Raw genomic sequence first — 19,308 nt, forward strand, 5'->3', positions numbered from 1 at the left:
CCTGAACCAGCGCTGCCCCGGGAGGGTGGGGTGTGAGTCCCATGTGGCTGGGGCAGGGGCACGTGCTTTCTGCGCAAAGGGTGCCAACATCTAAGTCTGCACTTCCAGCGGCTCCTGAGCGCAGGTTGGGTTATGTGAGCATAACGGCCTCTGTGAGGGCCGCGTGCCGGGCCTGACTGATCCCAGGCACCCCACGCTCTTGTTCCTGTAGCAGGGGAGGCAGACCGGGAACTGAGCAGCTCTCTGACCCTGCTTCCGTAGCTGGGAGGTAGGCTGACAGCAGCTCCGCCCGCCTGGGACAGCCGCAGGAATGCCGCCACCCAGGGGACCCTTCCCCCAGCCCCCCAGCTGGCAGTCTGCGTGGAGGGCAGAGAGACTGGGGCTGCAGTTGGGTGAGCTCCTGGGGCAGCACACACACCCTGACCTCAGGCAGAGCCCTGAGGGGCCAGATCCAAATGCCTCCGTGAGCAGGTCCTACAGCAGCCGGGGCCCAACGGGCGGCGTGGATGTGCCAGGGGTCACAGGGAGGCCTGACCAGGGCTGAGTGGATGATTCCTCTCCTGGTAAATCCCCAGGGTGACTTGCATTTTCCATGCCTTCAGTTTCACACACAGAACACCCCCGCCAGCAGGGGGAGGACCCGTGTGTGTGTGTGTGTGTGTGTGTGTGTGTGTGTGTGTGTGTGTGTGGAGAGCAGTGCTGGGCAAGGCCTCGGGTTCCAGCCCCCACAGGTGCCCACCTGCAGGCAGGCAGACCACAGGGGGCCCACCACTCAGACAGCTGCACCACCTCCCAGGAGTTCTGAGCTTGGCCTGCGGGGCCTGTCCCCAGCTGTGCCTCAGTGTCCTCCCGTCAGGTGCGGGGAGCACCTGCTTCCCAGGGAGAGCCAAGCGGTGCACCTGGGTCCAGCAGTGCCGCCCCACGAGCACAGCTCCAGCGACCTTGGGCCTGGCACACAGCACGGCTCTGACCACCCGGAATGACTGCGCCCCCTGCAGCCAGCGGGGCTCAGGGGCCTACCCCGCTGAGCTACCGTTTATGGGGGAAGACCATGCCCCCCGGCCGTGTGCTAAGGGGACCCCTTTCCTGCCTACGCCCACACAGCTGCTGTCGGAGGCTCAGCTCACGGAGCCCCGCAGCCTGGCACCCACGCAGCCTGGCACCCGCCAAGGGACCAGCTACCTCCCCAGGTGGCCGGAGGAGCACGGGATGGGTGGTAGCTCTGCTCAGGGCGCACCGGGGGGAGGGGCTTCAGAGCGGAAATCAACGGACGCGGGGGGGTGGGGGGCGGGCGGACAAGGCAGAGTCGGGGTCTCCACCGGGAGGGGGTGAAGGCAGCGGTGCCTGGGGCCCGGTCATGGGGTCAGGGTCCCGAGAGGAGGGCGCAGCAGCCGCTCCCTTGTAGATCACGCCCTGGCGGCTCCGCGCCGGCACCTCGGAGGCCCAGGTTCTGGGACCAGTTAGGGCTTCGGGAGCCCCGGGCTCCGACCCGCCCCGCCCACTGGACGGGCGCCGGGGGCCACCGGGGGCACGCGGGGTGGCCGGCGAGTGCGGGGGAGGCCCTCGCGTCCGGTTTCCCGGGCGGAAGGCGGAGGCAGCCTCGGGGGCGCACCGTGTGCCGGGCGCGCCGGTCCCGCCCCGGCCTCCGCGGGCTCCCGCGGTTTGCAGATGGCCCGTTCTGGGCCTCGTTTTGTGGATGAAAATTGTCCGACGGGGGCGGAGCGGAGGACGGGGGCGGAGGGGCCGGGGCGCACCGCGGGTCCTCCCTCGGGAAGGGTGGAGCCCTGGGAGTCCCCGGAGCGGCGGGCGGGGCGCCGGGCGGGGCGGGGCCTGGGGCGGGCGGACGAGGCGGGCCGGTCCCGGGGGCGGCGCGCACAGGACACCCGCGGCGGGGAGCGGGCGGCCTCAGGCTCGGAGCGAGGCGGCGGCGGCCGTGCGCACCATGGACTCGACCCCCGAGGGGTACGAGCTCAACGGTGACCTGCGGCCGGACTCGCCCGGCGCCCGGGATGCCCCGGTAAGCCCTGCCCCCCCGCGCGGCCTCCGCGGGCCGCCTCCCTGGGCTTCGCGCCGCGGCTCGGGCACCGTGAGCCCCCCGGTCCCCCCCGCTCCGTCTCGCCGCCCCGCAGGTGAGCGGGGGCGCGGGGCTGGCTGCCATCGGGCGGGCCAGGGGCGCCCGAGTCTCCCCTCGGCCGCCCCCCCCCCCCCCCTCCCCGCAGCCTCTAACTTGCAGCCGCCTTATCTGCTCCCTGCGCCCGGGCGGGAGGGGTGCCCGCCTCCGGGCCCCGGGCCAGCGGCGGGCAGACAGTGACATCACCCGCGGCGGCCACGGCGACCGCAGAGTCCCGTGTTGCCTTGACGGGGGACCTGAGGCCACTGGGGCCCGCTCTCCTCCGCGCACCGCCCCCCCTCCCCCAGCGACCGTGGTTCGTGTCTGACGGGGAACTTGGGGCCACTGTGGCCCTCTCTCCTCCCGCACCCACTCCTCGGCCTGTGCAGCGTCTGCCCTGCCAGGCCAGGGGAAGGGGGGAGCGTGGGGCAAGCAAGGGCAGAGGTGCCCCCACATCAGAGCTGGTGCCCTCCTGCCCTCGGTCCCCTCTGCTGCCGGACTGGGCCACTTGGGGGCCAGCACTCCCAGCCTGGGTGTGAAGCTGCCCTGGGCACAGCCTCGGGAACTGGTTGACAGTCTTTCCGTTCCTGCCCCCCTGGGGGGAGGGCCTGGAGGAGGGTGGGGGGCAGAGATGGTAGGGCCCAGGTGTGCGTGCAAGCCAGGCACCAGGTGGCGTGGATGCCCTGGGTGGAGCCGGTCCCACACAACCATCATTTCCCTCCTTCTCCCACAGCAACCCCCGAGCCCAGCCCCTTACCCCGCCCTCCCTAAAGCCGGGCAGCCTGGGGCCCAGGATGTCTGTCCTGGTTAGAGATGAAGCCAGGCGGGGCGGGAGCTCACTGGCCCTGCCCTGGCGGGAAACTTGGAGCCGTGGGCTGTGTGCTGGGGAGCTGCTCCCCTCACTGGGCTCTCTCCCGGCCTGGGGCTGTGTGAGCAAGTAACACCAGGCCAGGCCGGGGAAGTCGGTTTGAAGGGAGGGGTCCTGCTCACCTCCCAGCCTTGGCTGCACACTTTGCTGCAGACCTTCGGTCTCAGGGGAGGGGCACTGCATTGGCTCTGGAGGGGGAGGGGCACTGCATTGGCTCTGGAGGGGGAGGGGCACTGCATTGGCTCTGGAGGGGGAGGGGCACTGCATTGGCTCTGGAGGGGGAGGGGCACTGCATTGGCTCTGGAGGGGGAGGGGCACTGCATTGGCTCTGGAGGGAGGGGGCACTGCATTGGCTCTGGAGGGAGGGGGCGCTGCATTGGCTCTGGAGGGAGGGGCACTGCATTGGCTCTGGAGGGAGGGGGCACTGCATTGGCTCTGGAGGGAGGGGGCACTGCATTGGCTCTGGAGGGGGAGGGGCACTGCATTGGCTCTGGAGGGGGAGGGGCACTGCATTGGCTCTGGAGGGGGAGGGGCACTGCATTGGCTCTGGAGGGAGGGGGCACTGCATTGGCTCTGGAGGGAGGGGGCGCTGCATTGGCTCTGGAGGGAGGGGCACTGCATTGGCTCTGGAGGGAGGGGGCACTGCATTGGCTCTGGAGGGAGGGGCACTGCATTGGCTCTGGAGGGGAGGGGGCACTGCATTGGCTCTGGAGGGAGGGGCACTGCATTGGCTCTGGAGGGAGGGGCACTGCATTGGCTCTGGAGGGGGGGGGCACTGCATTGGCTCTGGAGGGGGAGGGGGCACTGCATTGGCTCTGGAGGGGGAGGGGCGCTGCATTGGCTCTGGAGGGGAGGGGCACTGCATTGGCTCTGGAGGGGGTGGCTCTGCATCCTGTAAGCAGAGCAGACAGAAGCCCCAGGGGCTGGTGTGATGGCAGTGGGCCCCGGAGGACTGGAGTGGTGCAGGTGCGCCCCCTACCCCCACGATGTGGAGTAGGGCACCGGAGGCAGAGGGAATAGGGAGAGGAAGGCCCTCAGGCTGGGCCACCAAGCACGTGGGCGCTGGGGAGGAGGTGTGATGAGAGGTCAGGCCTTGCTGGGAGCCTGAGTGAGCCAACACACTGGTCTGGCTCCTTTGGTCACGAGTGGGGAGCTCCTGGAGGGGTGGCAGCCACAGGGCCACTCAGCTTGCCCACTTCCACCCGACACTGCACCCCGGCCTCTTCCCTCCCTTCCCATCCTCAGGACCTGCCTTGTTGTGTTCAAGGTGCATCACTCTGTGCCTCAGTTTCTCATCTGTGAAGTGGGGTGGTAGCAGTGCGTTCCTCGAGGTCATTGTGAGGACTAAAGGAGTTAATGTGTGAAGTGCCTTGTGCCCGCCTGCCACACACTCCCCTCTCCTGGTGGGGACGCAGGCAGCGTGTTCCCCGGGCGAACGCCGGACATGCATGACTCCCCTACACTCTCCTGGCTCGTCTTAGGCCTTCCCTTCATGTCCCTGCCAGAATCGGAGCTTCAGGCACCTGCCTGAGGGCGGGAAGAAAGGTTTGCTGGGAGGAGGGATAAACCAAGGCATCTTCAGGGGCATGTGGGCTGTGTCCGCAGCGTGCCCCTGGCCCCAGGAGAACAAACTGGGAAGCCTGGCAGGTGCAGAGTCGATCCAGCCTCAGTTTTCTCGTCTGTGAAGTGGGGTGGTATGGTTCACCCCGCAGGTGGCCAGGCCTACGGAGGAGTCAGACATGTAACCTGTGGGCAGACAAGCCCCTCTGGGCCAGGGCAGTGGGGAGATCCGAGATGCCTCTCTCCGTGTGCTCGAGCACGTAGGCCCATCTGCCCAGCCCTCCCTGGCCCTCCCGGAAATGTTTTCTGTAAGTCAGCTCCTTTTTGCTAATGGCAGGAGGAATGGTGAGGGTCAGTGTTATTGTGAAAGTGGCCTGCAGCTATGTCTTGCCTGGGGGCTTGGGTTGGGGCAGCCGGGGACACGGCTGCAGCAGATTCTGGGACTGTGGCCAGCTGAGGACAGCACGGGGGGTGGGACAGGATGGGCAAGGCTCCAGGCCACCTCGGCCACGCGCAGCCTGAGGTGCTGGGGGACCTTTGCTCCTCTCCTTTCTGCTTTCCCGGCAGATTCCAAGGCTGACAGGGTCTTAGCCAAGTTCTAAAAGGTGACGTGGATGTGGCCACAGGGTCACTGAAGGCCAGTGCTGAGCCCACAGGAAGTGGGTGTGCCCAGCCTACAGCCCAGCTGCCACCGGAAACACCCTCTCTGTCCCCCACCAAACTTCCTGCCAGGAGCGGGTGGAGACCTCTTGCTGGCTGAGTGGGACGGTTTGGCGATGCTGTGGGCCGATGTGGCCCCAGGCGCTGCCGACACGGCCTGAGCAGTGGTCCCGATGGCAGCTCCGACGGGGGACACCCCGGCCCTGCCAGGCCAGTCAGGTCTCCGTCCCTGGACAGCCCTCCTCCGCTGTCAGCCACCACTCGGACCCTCATCCCATCCCGCCAGTCAGTTTACAGACGGGAGAGAACCGGGCTCAGGGCAGGGATGCCAGAGCAGAGGGCCAGGTGATGAACCTCATAGATTTGTTGGGGTCCTCGGTCTGTCACCCAGCAGATGTGAAAATGGGCTCCGGGCAGACAGGCAGGACTCCCATGCGGCTCCTTGCTCCGCACTGTTCTCAGGATTGGGGTCCATGGCAGAGTGGAGTCAGGCCCAATGGGAGGGGGTCAGTCACCAACCCCTCAAGTTCTGCAAGGCCTCAGTGGGCCTCAGTCCATCCTGCTTGGTCTCCCAGGGAAGCCCCCTCTGTCACCTCCCATTCAAGCCTGAGTGGGCTGGAGTATCCCTTATACTGTGACCAGAACTGGGCACCCAGGGTGCCTCAGACCTGGGTTCAAATCCTGGGTTCAAATCAAGTCCCAATCCCCCTCCTGCCAGACAGAGGATGCACAGCAGTGTGTTCTGGGCCAGCGGCCTGGGTAACCGTGAGCTGCCTTCGAAGAGAGGCCACAAGACCCTGTCCACAGAGGGTGGCAGCCCTGCACGGAGTCAGCTCCCTGCCCACAGGCCCCTTCCTGGCTTTTAGGGGAAACGGTCCGACAGCCCTGAGCCACCCAGCCCCTGGGCCACAGGTGAGGTTTTGGGAAGTCCTGTTGGCCCAGGAGCACATTAACAGGGCCAATGTGGGCCGGTGTGGCCCCAGGCGCTGCCGACACAGCCTGAGCAGTGGTCCCGATGGCAGCTCCGATGGGGGACACCTGGCCCTGCCAGGCCAGTCAGATCTCCGTCCCTGGACAGCCCTCCTCCGCTGTCAGCCACCACTCGGACCCTCATCCCATCCCGCCAGCCAGTTTACAGACGGGAGAGAACCGGGCTCAGGGCAGTGTCCCCTGCACTGCCCAGGTCTTGGTAGGAGGTTCCCAGGGTGGCTCCTGGCAGCTGGGGAGGCAGGTAGCGGTTCATATGGGCATGTACATATGTGTGTGTGCTTATGCACGTGTACATATGCCTGTATTGTGTATGTATATGTGTGCATGTTATGTTTATGTATAGGCTTTGTTTTATGTGTGTGTGCATGTTTGTGTTTATGTGTGTGTGTATATGTGTGGATGTGTGTGCATAAGCTCGTGTGTACGTATGTGGCCCACAGAAGGTGGAGCCCTTTGTAAGTCTGCACCCGGCTGTTTCTCTGGGCGTGGAGACTGGGATGAGCATTAGGGTGGCTTCGAGTGAGAGCACTCTGGCCCCCTTGGTTTATGAAACTCAGGGGCACGCATGCAACCGGGTGTGGAGCGAGGGGTGGCCGCATGCTGTGTGGGCAGTGGCTGCCGGCTCCAGACCCTGGCGAGGGAGCAGCCCCGAGGCGTGGGCGTGAGGCACGGCCACCCGCTGTGAGCGCAGCTGGAGACCTGGCGTGGGAGGCAGAGGGAGACCCACACGGGGCTGCAGGGAGGCCCAGCGGCTGGCCGGGCTGCGGAGGCCGCCTTCCCTGTGCCTTTGGGTCTGGAATTTTAAACCGAGTGGATTCACTACTTTAGAGCCACTCACGTGAGGGAAAGTGGGGCAGGCAGCAGAGCCAGCTCTGTTCTGTGTGCCCATCCTTCCTTCCAGACTAAACTTCAACTTAACAAAGCGAGGCCCTCCCTCCTGCAAGTGCGAGCGTGGAGGTGGGCTGAGCACCGTGTGGCCCCTCCCGCACCCGCCTCCCATTCCCATCTTTCCTGAGTCTAGAAACAGGATCTCCTTGGCCCCAGGAGGCCACAGTTCCAGCTTGGCAGCACAGCGGGCCCCCGAGGACAAAGGGCCAGGGCGGGAGGGCCAGTCGGGGGCAGTTTGAGGTCACCTGGAGGTGGAGACGCCGGGAGTGGCGGGGCCCGCTTGGAGCGGGCTGTTCACAGCAGAGGCAGGGGGTCTGGACTCCCCTGTGGTGTGGCCCGGCAGGAAGGCGAGGGGCGGGACTGCCGAGCGGCGGGTCACAGTGCCGCCCTGCGGGTGGCCTCACAAACCCTGTGCACAGGGGCAGGGGCGGCGGGCGGAGGCCTGGGCGGGGACTTGCCTCCGGCCCTGCAACGCCTGCATTGAACGTGTGCAGCTTATGGCCTGTCAACCATGTCGCAATTACATGGCTTAAACTTTTTAAATGAAACTTAAGGAAGATCTAAGCTCAACTGCAGCATCGAATGCCCAGGCGGCTCTGGAGTCTGCTGTGCGCCCTGCTCAGCGGGGTGCTCTGGGCGGGGCGGGGTCCAGGCAGGCAGTTCCCGGCTGGGCTGGGCCAGTGAAGGGATCTGCCTCCCACCCGGAAAGCCACCTCTGCCCTGGCACCCTCACCTCAGACCTGGGGAGAGGATGCAGGGGTGCCGTGGGCAGGCGGCCCGGGAAGCAGAGGCCACGTGCCGGCAGTCACTGGTGGCAGCGTCCAGCCTGCGTGTGTGCTGAGGTTGTGTGTCTCCTTTCTCCTCCAGGGCTCGATTCCTAGGGAGGGTCTTGCAGGGGCTACTCACCCTCTTGGGCCTCTTGTTCTGTTAAGCGCTTCCCTCTCAAGCCTCACCTGGGCCCCCACTTCCCTGCCAGTCCCGGGAGGAGCCCCGGGGGGGGGCCAGCAGCCCCTGCTGCTCGGTGGCCAGCCCACTGACTGCCCCTCCCCACAGCCCACGCGCTGGGGCAGGAACAGGCTCATCAACGTGAACCACTACGCCAACAAGAAGAGCGCCGCCGAGAGCATGCTGGACATCGCCCTGCTGATGGCCAACGCCTCGCAGCTGAAGGCCGTCATCGACCAGGGCCCCGGCTTCGGCTTCTACGTGCCCCTGGTGGCCCTCATCACCATCTCCCTGGTGCTGCAGATCAGCGTGGGCGTGCTGCTCATCTTCCTGGGTATGAGCTGGCGGCCGTGCCTGCAGGCCTGCGGGCACCTCCTGGGCGGGGCACTCACCATCGGACACCCTGTGAGCAGGGAGCCCTCAGAGCTGCCCAGGGGCGGCGGGGGGGGGGGGGGGGGGGCACCTCACTTCGCCCTGCAGTCCAGGATGTGCCCCAGAGAGCCCCTCGTGGCTCTGTCCTTCCACCCCGTCCCCAGGTGCGGGCAGGGCTGGGAGCAGCAGGGCTCGGGGGTGCCTCCCCGCCTCCTGGCTGCTGTGTGACCTCCTGTGGCTACTTGATCTCCTGCCTGTTGCCCTGCCTGTCACCTGAAGGGGAGGCTGGCGGGATGACCTCTCACAGGACACTCAGGAAGGTGCTGGCTGTGTGGCCGCAGGCGCCAGGCCCCTTGTCAGTAGTGCATGAAAGCAGGTGTGTCTCTGCTGGACAGAGGTGGCCTGATGCTCGGCCGCGCTGGGCCCGGTGCGGGCGGCCTAGGCAGTGTCCACACCCTCTCGCCCACAGTCAGGTACGACCTCAACAACCCAGCCAAGCACGCCAAATTGGACTTCCTCAACAACCTGGCCACCGGCCTCGTCTTCATCATCGTCGTGGTGAACATCTTCATCACGGCCTTCGGCGTCCAGAAGCCTGTGGTGGATCTGGCGCCCCGGCAGTAGGCTCTGGTGAGTGTGAGGACCGGCGGGCACTCCCCCACCACAGCCCGCCTAGGCCCTCTGGCCACTGACCGTGAGCTGGGCCCCCCACCTCGCGTCCACCTCTGCCCGGGCCTCGTGGGCGATGCCTGCAGCGGAGCGTTCCCACCCACACGCAGCCCTGCCCTTGCTCAGAGGCTAAGCGCCTGCCAGGCACCCCGCTGGGCAGGTGCCGAGGGAGGCCAGCGGCCTCCTGCTGTGCGGAGCACCTGAGTGTCGCCAGGGCAGACTCAGGAGGTCACTCTGCTGACTTGAGGGCAGCCACGGGACACGGGACGCAAGGGTCCTGCACTCGGGACCCCGGCCAGGGATGCATACCACAGGGCGGTGCGGCCTGACTGACCAGAGGAAGGGTGGACTGCTGATGGGCAGCTGTCTGTCCAGCAGGGATGCCCATGGCAGCGTGGGAACCCCACAGAGCACCTGGACGCCAGCGTGCTCCCTTATTCATGGCATGATGACCAGGCCAGGGATTAATGGCCCAGTGTGTCCTCAAACATGACCCTGACTCTCCCCAAGCCTGGAGCTCCTTCCGGCCCTGTTCCCCGGGTCCCCGTCAGTGTGCTGGGGCCAGGCCCTCCAGCCCTCAGTGACTCTGGAGGGGAAACTGAGGCTTGCCCAGGTCAAAATGGGGCCTTTCTGGAGTCGGAGTGGCCCCAACACCATGGACACCACTAAGGCAGGGTCACAGGACAGCCCGGGGCCCCTGGCCTGGCAGCCCTCACCGCTCTGCTGCCCTTTGCAGATGCCCGGCCTGTGCCACCACAGCCTCACAGACCCCAGGAGCTGCCTCGGCCGCGGGCCCCGGCCTGGGCGCTGCACCCCTGCGAATGCCAGAGCCAGGACTGGGCTGGAGGACACTCGCCAGTGAGTCCTGCTCCATCCGTGGCTCCTCCCCCTGAAGCAGGGGCAGCGAGGCCAGAGGCGGAACTGGACCCCCAGGAGGGCCATGTAGACAGACACGCAGCAGGTCCGAGGAGGGTGGGGGGAGGGGCCAGGCCAGCCTTAGTCTCGGGACATTTCCAGAAGGACAGAGAGATGCCCCCTCAGCCAACACACCGCTGGGGGCTCGTGGCCCCTGCCCTTTCTGCCCGGAGCCTGGACCAGCAGCTTCCCCGGGGCCGCCGTATGCCCACCTCCCCCCAGCCCCGCTTCTCTAAGCACAAACGACCAATAAAATGATTGCTCCTCCTTGCTGCTTCCAGCACAGCTCCCTCCCGCCCGGCGGCCTGTGCTGGCCTCTCTGCCAGGCAGCCACGGCCTGGTTCACGCCTCACGTGCCTTCTCCAGGCAGGTTTCCCGGTGGAGACAGAGTCTCGGGTCTCCAGTGCCCCAGGGCCTTTTCACAGAATGGGTCAAAGAGCTCCCGCAGCCCAGGCCCAAGGCCGTGGCCCGGTCACTGCGGTCATCGTCCGCTCTGCTGGGAGCCTCCCCGGTGCTCCCCATCTGGCGGGGCCCGTGAGTGAAGCGCACACTGTGCCGACTCCACAGCTTCCCTGCAGCCGGCCGGTGGCTCGGTGGCCGGAGCGCGGTCCGGATACGCCAAGGTTGCGGCTGGGTTCGGTCAGGGCACATGCCCAGGTTGCAGATTCAATCCCCAGTTGGGGCGAGTACGGGAAGCAACTGATGTTATCTCTCTCTCTCTCTCTCTCTCTCTCTCTCTCTCAAATCAATAAACACGTATCCTCTGGCGAGGATTGAAAAAAATAAAAGACGCTTCAGTTGCAACCTCCCAGAAGTGGGCTCCCGGCCTGACTGCCCCCGCCAGCCGGCCAGGCCCTGCACTGGCTGCTGTTCACAGCAGCGGGACCCACCTGCCCTGCCCAGCTCAGGGCTCCCTGGCACTTCTCAGGCCCAGGGCCCGTGGCGGCGCGTTTGTAAGGCGACGGCCTGGGGTGCCTGTGTCAGGGTTGGGGAGGCGTGGCTGGTCCCCACATCAACTTTGGGGGCATTTGGGGTCAGAAGCCTAGACTGGAGCCTCCTCGCGTTGGGGGAAGAGTGGCAGGCAGCTGCTGGGGCCTCCTCCCGGGCACTCCGCCTGGGCCCCTGACCGGCCCAGGCGGTCCCAGCGCTCACTGTCTTCCCCCCCGCCCCCCACAACTCTCCATTGTGACTGCCCTCCTGTCAGGAGAGCAAGGGGAGCGGGGCTGCCCCAGGTGGGCTGAGAGCCCCCCCCAACAAGGGCCTGGTGCTCTCTGGGGCCTGGCCTGTCTCCAGGGCTCTCACTTCACCTGGCTGGAACCCCCAGCTCCCTCCATTCACCCTCAAGGCCGCCAGGGCCTGAGCCCTCACTCTGCCCTTTATCTCCTCCACCGGGACCTCTGCTCCCCCCATCTCCTGGTGGAGGCCTGGCCTCAGCTGGGACCCTCGGGGGCCTGGAATCCCGGGGAACCCCTGTGGTCTTCACTCCTCCTCTCCCCACACCCACCCAGGTCCCTTAAGATGGTCAGGTGACCCTGCCGTCTGGCCTGTGGGGTGAGAAGGTCAGCTTGGCACCAAGGGATAGATAAACAGAAGTGCCTGTAGGTGAGACATCTGGCATGAGCACGGGAAATGCTGAAGCAGGTTCCGAAAGTGCTGGGACCCGGGTTGAGCCGGGCGGCCCTGCTTGGGGGGCCTGGGGTCCCGTGGAGAGGGTTTCTAAAGGAGGCCCCTGGGGTGAGGTCCAGGAAAAGCAAGTGGGCAGAGTGGGCAGTGGCTGGGTGGGCAGAGGTTCAAGTTTTGCAGATGCCCGGCCTGTGCCAACACAGCCTCACAGACCCCAGGAGCTGCCTCGGCCGCGGGCTGTGGGAGTAGCTCATGCATGAGGGTGAGCATCACGTGTGGGGCCCGGCACTGCTCCCGGGACTCACTGCTCCGGCTCTGCTGCAGACACGCCGGCTCCCCACGGGCCTGATGGGCACCACCCCCGCCTTGTTGGGCCTGTCGCCACCCTCTGACAGGTGGGGGATCCGAGGCTTGGAGCCCAGGACCACACAGAAGCCGAGAGTGGGGCTCCACCGCCCACCCCACAGGTGCACAGGCACAGGCAGTCATGCCTGCACGCACACACATGCACACGCACAGCTCTTCTGTACACGTGCACACGCATGGAGACAGGCTGTGGGCCTCGGCCCGGCCCGGTGGGTCCTCTTGTGATTGTCTCCCTCTGCCAGCCCTCCCCCCCCCCCCCCCCCCCGTTTTGGGGAAACAGAAGCATATTTGTCAACCCAGGAATCATGAGTTTGTGTTTTCCACGGAGGTTTCCGGGGGCACGAGGCACAGAGGAACCAGCTCCAGGACACGGGGCCTGCCCTTGGGGAAGTGGGTGCAGGAGCCCTCCCCGTGCCAGGCAGCCAGGATGGTGGCTGGCCACTCACTCCACCACTCGGGGCTGCAGGCTGGGGCATCTGTGCGTGGGCACCTAGCTGGGCGCTGCTCCTCGGGCACACTGGGTAGCACTGCCCAGCAAAGCTGTCCCTGCGCGTCGCCCCACCCGCTGACCGCCTTGCTGGGCACGTGGCCCAGGCAGGTTTCTGGGGCGGCAAGAGCAGTTACTGCCCCCAGTGGGCAGGTGAGCGAGGGGACGCCTCTGGGCCTGGCTCAGGATTGGGGTGGGTCTGCCCACTGGGTGGGTCTCATCTTACCTTCCCCTCTCAGGCTCCCAGCTGTGGACTCTACCCCCCGCCGCCCCCTGGCCCTGTGCCAGACGATGATGTGCCCTGTTGCAGCCCCTCAGCCCCGAGCCTGGCCATGCCAGTGTCCAAGCAAAGGCCACCTGCACCTTATCCCACGTGGCCTGTGGCCCGTAGCCACGGGGAGCGATGGCAGCGCCTCCGATGTGGCCAGCACATGGCTTGGTTCCTTCTTCGGCCAGGACCGGAAGTCTGTGCGGACGCAGCTGGGGGGCAGCCTCAGATCGGGGGCTGGGCCACCAAGCCAGGCTGGCCTGCATGGGTGCTGGGGGCATTGGGGACAGCCCCATCCCAAGGTGCCCACCAGGCAATGATGGCCTCCACCTCCCAACACACTAGCCCCCGGCTCAAACCTCAACAGCCACTCCAGCCCTGACCCTCACTCCAGACCTGTCCCCGTCTTGGGCCTTGGAACGTGCCGCCACCTCCTGGGGACAGTGTCCAGCCCTGCAATCTTCCCCAGGCCTTCGACCCTCTACTTGTCACTATCACAGGAGGCCATTGGGTTTACTTGGCCTTTAGGGCTGTGGGCTGGACTCACTGGCCACCATGTCCCCCTGGCCATTGTCTGAGCCCCGCCCACCCTCGCCATGCCGGCCTAAGACCAGGCTGCAACCGTCCTGCCCACCAGTCTCCCCACGCGGAGGAGTTCAGCCAGAGAGGGGCGACGTGGCCCCATTCATGCCTGTGCTTCTACTTATGGGACCTTGGTTGGCCCGGGTCTCCCCACGGGTGCCCCCACCCATGGACTGTGTCCGGCACACAGTAGGTCTTCAGTAGGTGTCTACAGCATTCTCACTCATCCATGTGTGCTGAGGCCCAGAGAGGGGGCGGAGCAGAGCCAACTCTCAGGGCTCCTCCTGGACCCTCACACTCCACTCCTCCCACCTCTCCTGTGCGCCGCCCTGCAGCTCAGCTGTCCTCTCAGGGGACATGAGAGACCCCAAGAATGAGTGAGGGTCTAAGGAGCAAGAGATGCACACGTGTGTGGGGTGTCCTGGAGGGACACCAGAAAGAAGGGGGTTGGGGAAGGCTCACGAGGGAGCCTTGTGGAGGGCGAGCCCTGCCTGTGGCCTGCACTGGCCTTGGGGGAGCCTGGAGTGGTCGGGTGGGGAGGGAGCCGCAAGTGGAACCTGAGTGGGGTTCTGAGTGGGACAGGGCAGGGGACTGTATGCTTAGCCTTCTTTCTGCAAAAGATGGACGATGATGGATGAATGGACTCAGAGATGATAGAGGAACTGATTGGTAGGTGAAAGACGGATAGATACGGGAAGATAATTGAATACTTGATCAACAGAGGAAAGAGAAGTGGATACATAAGTGATAGATGATAGGTGAACGATCGACAGACATAAATGCCAGACAGGAGAAGACAGACAGATGGGGTAGGGGTGAGGGAGCAGGTCTGTACCAGAGAGAGATTGGCAGGCATCTCCCGCTCAGGGCGGGGGCCTGAGGGTGTCCTCGTGCACCCCAGGGCACCGCGTCCACTCACGCCCGGCTGACCCGCGGTGTCCAGGCCTGGCTCCTGCTGCAGGCCTCCCTGTCCTGGCTCTTCACCCTCACCTTCCACACTCAAAACCCCAGCCACCTTGAAGGAGAGAGGGAGCAGGAGGCCAGGGCAGGTTGTCTCGCCCCCAGGAGGTGACAGTGGACAGAGTGGGGCTAGGGGACCGAGAAGGAACCTCCCTGGCCCAGCAGCGCCTGCCCTTGGGGTCCTCTCAGCAGGAGATGAGGGTCCTAGCTGCCACCTGGCCAGTGCTGATGGAGGGCCCCAGTCCCTAAAGGGGTCCCCTTCTTGCCCCTGATATACAGGGGAGCCAACGCAGGCTCCAGGGGCAGGCCTAGGGCAGGACAGGTCCACCAGCTCTTCATCTCCTGAGCCCTGCAAGTCGGGCTCTGTCTGTGAGACTGTGGGTCCAGGGCCTGTCTGGCAGGGACCTGACGCAGGGCCTAGTATGGCCTGGGGTTCATGCAGAAGTTTGGGGGGGGGACACAGGGGAGCATGGCGGGCGGGGCTCCCTCAGAGCACTGCCTCTGAGCTGAGTCAGTGGGAGCTGTAAACAAGCCATTCCAGCAGCGTCAGCGCCCTGCGCAGCCCGGTGCCCGCAGTCACCGTCCCCCTTGCCAAGGGGAACCCTGTGTTGTGCAAGATGCAGCTGCATTTCGGGCTCTGAAAACAAGAGCTGTGTCATACAGCTTGTACCAGCCTCTCCTGGGCCAGAGCCACTGGGACCCAACTCCACCTTGAGGAAGGTGTCACTCGGTTCAGAACTATGTCAGTGGCAATTTGCTCAGTTTATTTTATTTTAATTATTTTAAGCACGAGGATATTTTCCCATTGATTTTTAGAGATGGTGGAAGGGAGGGAGGAAGGAGAGAAACATCGATGTGCGAGAGACACACACACCCTGACCTGGGCCGGGGGGAGCCTGCAACTGAGGTGCGTGCCCTTGACTGGGAATCAAACCCAAGACCCTTTAGTCCACAGGCCAGTGCTCAAACCACTTAGCACCTCTAGGGCAATTTACTTCTTTTTTGAATCATAGATTATGTTGCAAGCATACAATGCTCCATGAACATTCCTCTCTCAATGAAAACCTTTTGGTGTTGGGGTCCATGCTTTCAAAGTTTTTTTTTTGCCATTTTCTAGAAAAATTTATTGCACTTAATTAACAGATGTTAAAGGAGCTCTGGGGTGGGGCTTTGCCATGAAAACCAGGTGCTCTCGGCCCTTGTGTTACGTGAGGCAGAGCTCCCAGGGCCTGGGTGGTGAGCTGCCCGCACAAAGGGGCCCCCTTCTGCTGGCCCTGTGCCTGCACCCGCCTCAGGGTGGGGGACAGCAGGAGGCCCGTCCAGGCCCCCGGCAGCTGCTCAGCAGGTGATGCTCACCCAGTCAAGGCTCACTGCTAAGTGCCTTCTTCCCCTTTGGCCGCTAAGTGCCTTCTTCCCCTTTGGCCGCGGGTAGCTGCCCAGGCCCTGCACCAGGCCGCTGCCCGCTGGGAAAGCTCGCGATACGTGTACTTCCATATCGAGGTAGGTGCTTACTATGCTCTTGCAACATTCTAGCTCTGTGGTCGGCAAACTGCAGCTTGCGAGCCACATGCGGCTCTTTGGCCCCTTGAGTGTGGCTCTCCCTAAGCCTTAGGAGCACCCTAATTAAGTTAATAACGATGTACCTACCTATATAGCTTAAGTTTAAAAAATTTGGCTCTCAAAAGAAATTTCAGTCATTGTACTGTTGACATTTGGCTCTGTTGACTAATGAGTTTGTCGACCCCTGTAGCTCATTCAACATCCTGCTCATTCACGATTTGTCTGTTCTGAGGCGGCAGCAAAGCTGCCGGGAAACGGGCGACGGCCTCCGCAAGGGAAGGTGCCTCCCAGCCCATCGCACCCGTGGGCAGCCACTTACTTTGGCTCCTCCGGCCTCCGGTGCTTTGTAGTTGTCAGAGGTTTGAGCAAAGGAGGCTCAGTAGTCGGCTGTCAGCCCAAGATGGAGCGGGGCCAGGAGGGAGTCAGGAGACTCCCAGTTCCATGGAAACTAGCAGGCACCCGCCCTCTCCTGCCAGGCGCTTCCAGACTTTTCCAGGAGCTCGCTGAGCTCTGCAACAGCGTCCGCTGAGCTCTTCACTGCGCGTCTTCTTGGGGGTTTTCTTCTTTTCCCTCCCCTGCAGCTTCCGTTTCTCTGGCTCTTCTCAGCTCCGCGTTCCTGCTCCAGGTCCAACAGCTCCTCCCTCGGCAGCTCCTCAGGGCCCCACCGCTAGGAGCTCCGCAGGCCCCTCCTCGCCCAGTGAGCCCTGGGCCTCCCAGCTCCTCAGGGCCCACTACTGGGAGCTCCACAGGCCCCTCCTCGCCCAGTGAGCCCTGGGCCTCCCAGCTCCTCAGGACCCACCGCTAGGAGCTCCGCAGGCCCCTCCACGCCCAGTGAGCCCTGGGCCTCTCAGCCACAGCTGCTGCGCTGGCAGCTCCTCGTGCTTGGCAAGGCCTTTGACATCATGGACGAACCTCTCGAGTGTCTCCTCCTGAGTGACAGTCCTGACTCGCTGGGGACTCACAGGGAGGCTCTGGGTGCAGCATGGACGCCGTCACCCTGGAGTGGCACCCGTCCTCCCTCAGCTGCACAGCAGCCAGGCACAGGGCGGCCTCAGGACACGCCTAAGGCTGCACCCCCGCAGTTCCTGGCGAGAGAGGGGGTTGAAAGGATGCACATCCCTTGGAGATCGGGGTGAAGAGCACCCACAAAGGGCGCCTGTCCACAGGAGGCACATCCTGCAAGTGTGTTGTTCCCCACGCAGCCCTTCCCTGTCTTGCCGCCCGGCAGTGAGGCGGCAACTGGGAGAGGAGCCGGCGCCCAGGATGCTCACTGCTCGGCAGGTCCAGGGGTCTCACGGTGCCAGACACAGGGTCTCCCCTGGGGCCCTGCCCTGGCCCCGGGCAAGGCTGTTCTCGCTCCTAGAAGCGGACCGGCCTGCGGCCTCCCTGTGGACCAGGGCCTCCCGGTGCCCCAGGAAGGGCGGCTCCATCCACAGGAAGAGTCCCGGCCTCGTTTTCTTTACAATCAGCTTCTCCGGAGCTTCCCGCCCGCCCCCCAGCAGCACTCGCAGCCACGCTCACCTCACTGGGGAGTGAATGCCGGGTCCTGAGTTGCTCCCGCCGCCCAGAGCCAGCAGCCTCAGCCTCCGCCAGGCCTGGCCGTTCTCTAAAGCAGCGAACGTGTCTGGTGGCTGTGACCTTGGTGCCCGGGACCCGCTGTGGCCGGCCTTCCCTCCAGGCCCGGGCGCTCTCTCATCAATGTTTCTAACTCTCTATCCCTCTCCCTTCCTTTCTGTAAAAAATCAATAAAATATTTTTTAAAAAAGAAGAGATGCAGTAAAGAGATGCATGAGGCTGCTGCCAGCTTAGCTTGGCATATTGTTTTACAGCAAACTTTTTCTTTTATAAGTAGGAAGAGTATACTCCCCCATAACAAGTATAAATAGTAAACATATGAACAGTAACAGCGATGTGACTACCAGAGACTGTGTCCTGTGCACACTTGCACGTGCTGCGCTTATTCTATGACCGGTGGTCGGCGGGCTTGTCAGCAGCCTCGCCACAAGCCCGTGAGGGATGCCTGCCTATGAGTCCCAGCCAGGAGGCGCTGGGTGAGAGGGATCCGAGGCTCCAGTCAAACCTATGGCCCTGTTGCACGTGTGGTCTGATGTGCAGCGAACGCCATGCGGCACATGGGCTGTTGGGCAGGGCTTCCTGGAGGAGGTGGCACTTTGCCCGGGGCCTGAGCGGGAGTAGGAGGCGCTGGGGAGCAGGAAGGAGTGCTCCAGGCAAGGGAGCAGCACTGCACAGGCGCGGAGGTGTGGTCATGAGCCTGTCCGGCACCAGAGCCCGTCCTCACCAGCGTGTGGCAGTGGGAAGCTGGGGACAGGCAGTGAGGTCCTGCGGGCGGGTCACCAGGAAAGGCTGTGCCTGTGGTGTTGGTGCCAATGGGCTTCACTCACCCCGGGTCACGAGCACCGACTGACAGGGGCTGCCCGCTTCTCCCTCCCCGAGGCCCAGCCCAGGGGAGGCCTTGCCGGCTCCCCCAGCTCCAGGCAGATTCCAGGCACCGCTGGGAAGGGCGTGGGGCGGAGACCTGAGGAAGCTCCAAGGCGGCCTGGGCTCAAGGGCGGGCTTGGGGCCTCGAGGGCAGGACTTGGGGGTCGTGGATAAAAGAAAACGTCAGGAGTCACAGGAAGTGGCCCAGCCGCAGCCAGAGACAAGCACCCTGGCCTCACAGCTCCTGGGCATCCGAGGCCCTGGGACAGCCCTGAGCTCGCCTCACATGGGAGGGAGCCGTGGGCTTCGTGGGCCTGAGGTGAGGGCAGCTGGGCCCCTTGTCTGTCGGACCTGCCTCAGTCTGTCCAGGCTGCTGTGATGGAGTCCACAGCTTGGGCTGCTCATTTCTCAGTCTGCAACCTGCAGACAGGTGTCTGCCCCTGCCCCCCGGGGCCTCTGCCCCCTGCCCCCTGGCATCTCTGTCAGTCACCTTCACGTGGACATAGCATCCTTGTCACATTCACCCAGCGCTGCCTGTCACCTTTCCCAGCTGTGTCTCAGGGCGCAGGACAAGCATGGAGAACACCCCCAGCTTCTGCCCGCAGACCTTCACCCAGGAACCAGGAACTTGCCCGGCCATGGTGGGAGAAGCTGCAGATGGACAGGCCGTGCCAGGCTGAGTGCAGGGTCTGCTGGCCTGAGGACCTGCCCAGCCCCCGCCGAGCTCACCCTGGAAGTGGCACAGGCACTAGTCCCGTCTCACCTCAGGGCCTCAGGGCCTCAGGGGCGATGGCTCACATGGGGCTGGAGCGCCACACATTCTCCCACTGGGGAGGGGGCGGCAGGCTCACCACAGCCTTCACCCCCGACCCTGAGCCAGGCCCAGAGGCGTCCCCTCGCTCACCTGCCCACTGGGGGCAGTAACTGCTCTTGCCGCCCCAGAAACCTGCCTGGGCCACGTGCCCAGCAAGGCGGTCAGCGGGTGGGGCGACGCACAGGGACAGCTTTGCTGGGCAGTGCTACCCAGTGTGCCCGAGGAGCAGCGC

At 64.7% G+C, this 19,308-nt stretch overlaps 1 protein-coding gene across 1 annotated transcript; it reads left to right on the forward strand.

The window, feature by feature from the left end:
• Positions 1-1,865: 1,865 nt before the first annotated feature.
• On the forward strand, positions 1,866-10,244 carry NINJ1 (ninjurin 1). The gene is made up of 4 exons (XM_070400965.1): positions 1,866-2,017; positions 8,130-8,355; positions 8,863-9,023; positions 9,799-10,244. The coding sequence occupies exons 1-3, from the start codon at positions 1,943-1,945 to the stop codon at positions 9,015-9,017; spliced, it is 456 nt and encodes a 151-aa protein (XP_070257066.1). The 5' UTR covers positions 1,866-1,942; the 3' UTR covers positions 9,018-9,023; positions 9,799-10,244.
• The last annotated feature ends 9,064 nt before the right edge of the window (positions 10,245-19,308 follow it).

The sequence above is a fragment of the Myotis yumanensis genome, unplaced genomic scaffold (assembly GCF_028538775.1).
Source record: "Myotis yumanensis isolate MYYU_CA2020_CCGP unplaced genomic scaffold, mMyoYum1.0.hap1 SCAF_21, whole genome shotgun sequence".
NCBI lineage: Eukaryota > Metazoa > Chordata > Mammalia > Chiroptera > Vespertilionidae > Myotis > Myotis yumanensis.

What these genes read in the sequence shown, in the direction of transcription:
- NINJ1 (XM_070400965.1), top strand. Translation starts at nt 1,943, where the DNA reads ATGGACTCGACCCCCGAGGGGTACGAGCTCAACGGTGACCTGCGGCCG. An exon ending in CCGGCGCCCGGGATGCCCCG is followed by an intron (nt 2,018 to 8,129) that starts GTAAGCCCTGCC and finishes CCCTCCCCACAG; the next exon opens with CCCACGCGCTGGGGCAGGAA. An exon ending in CGTGCTGCTCATCTTCCTGG is followed by an intron (nt 8,356 to 8,862) that starts GTATGAGCTGGC and finishes TCTCGCCCACAG; the next exon opens with TCAGGTACGACCTCAACAAC.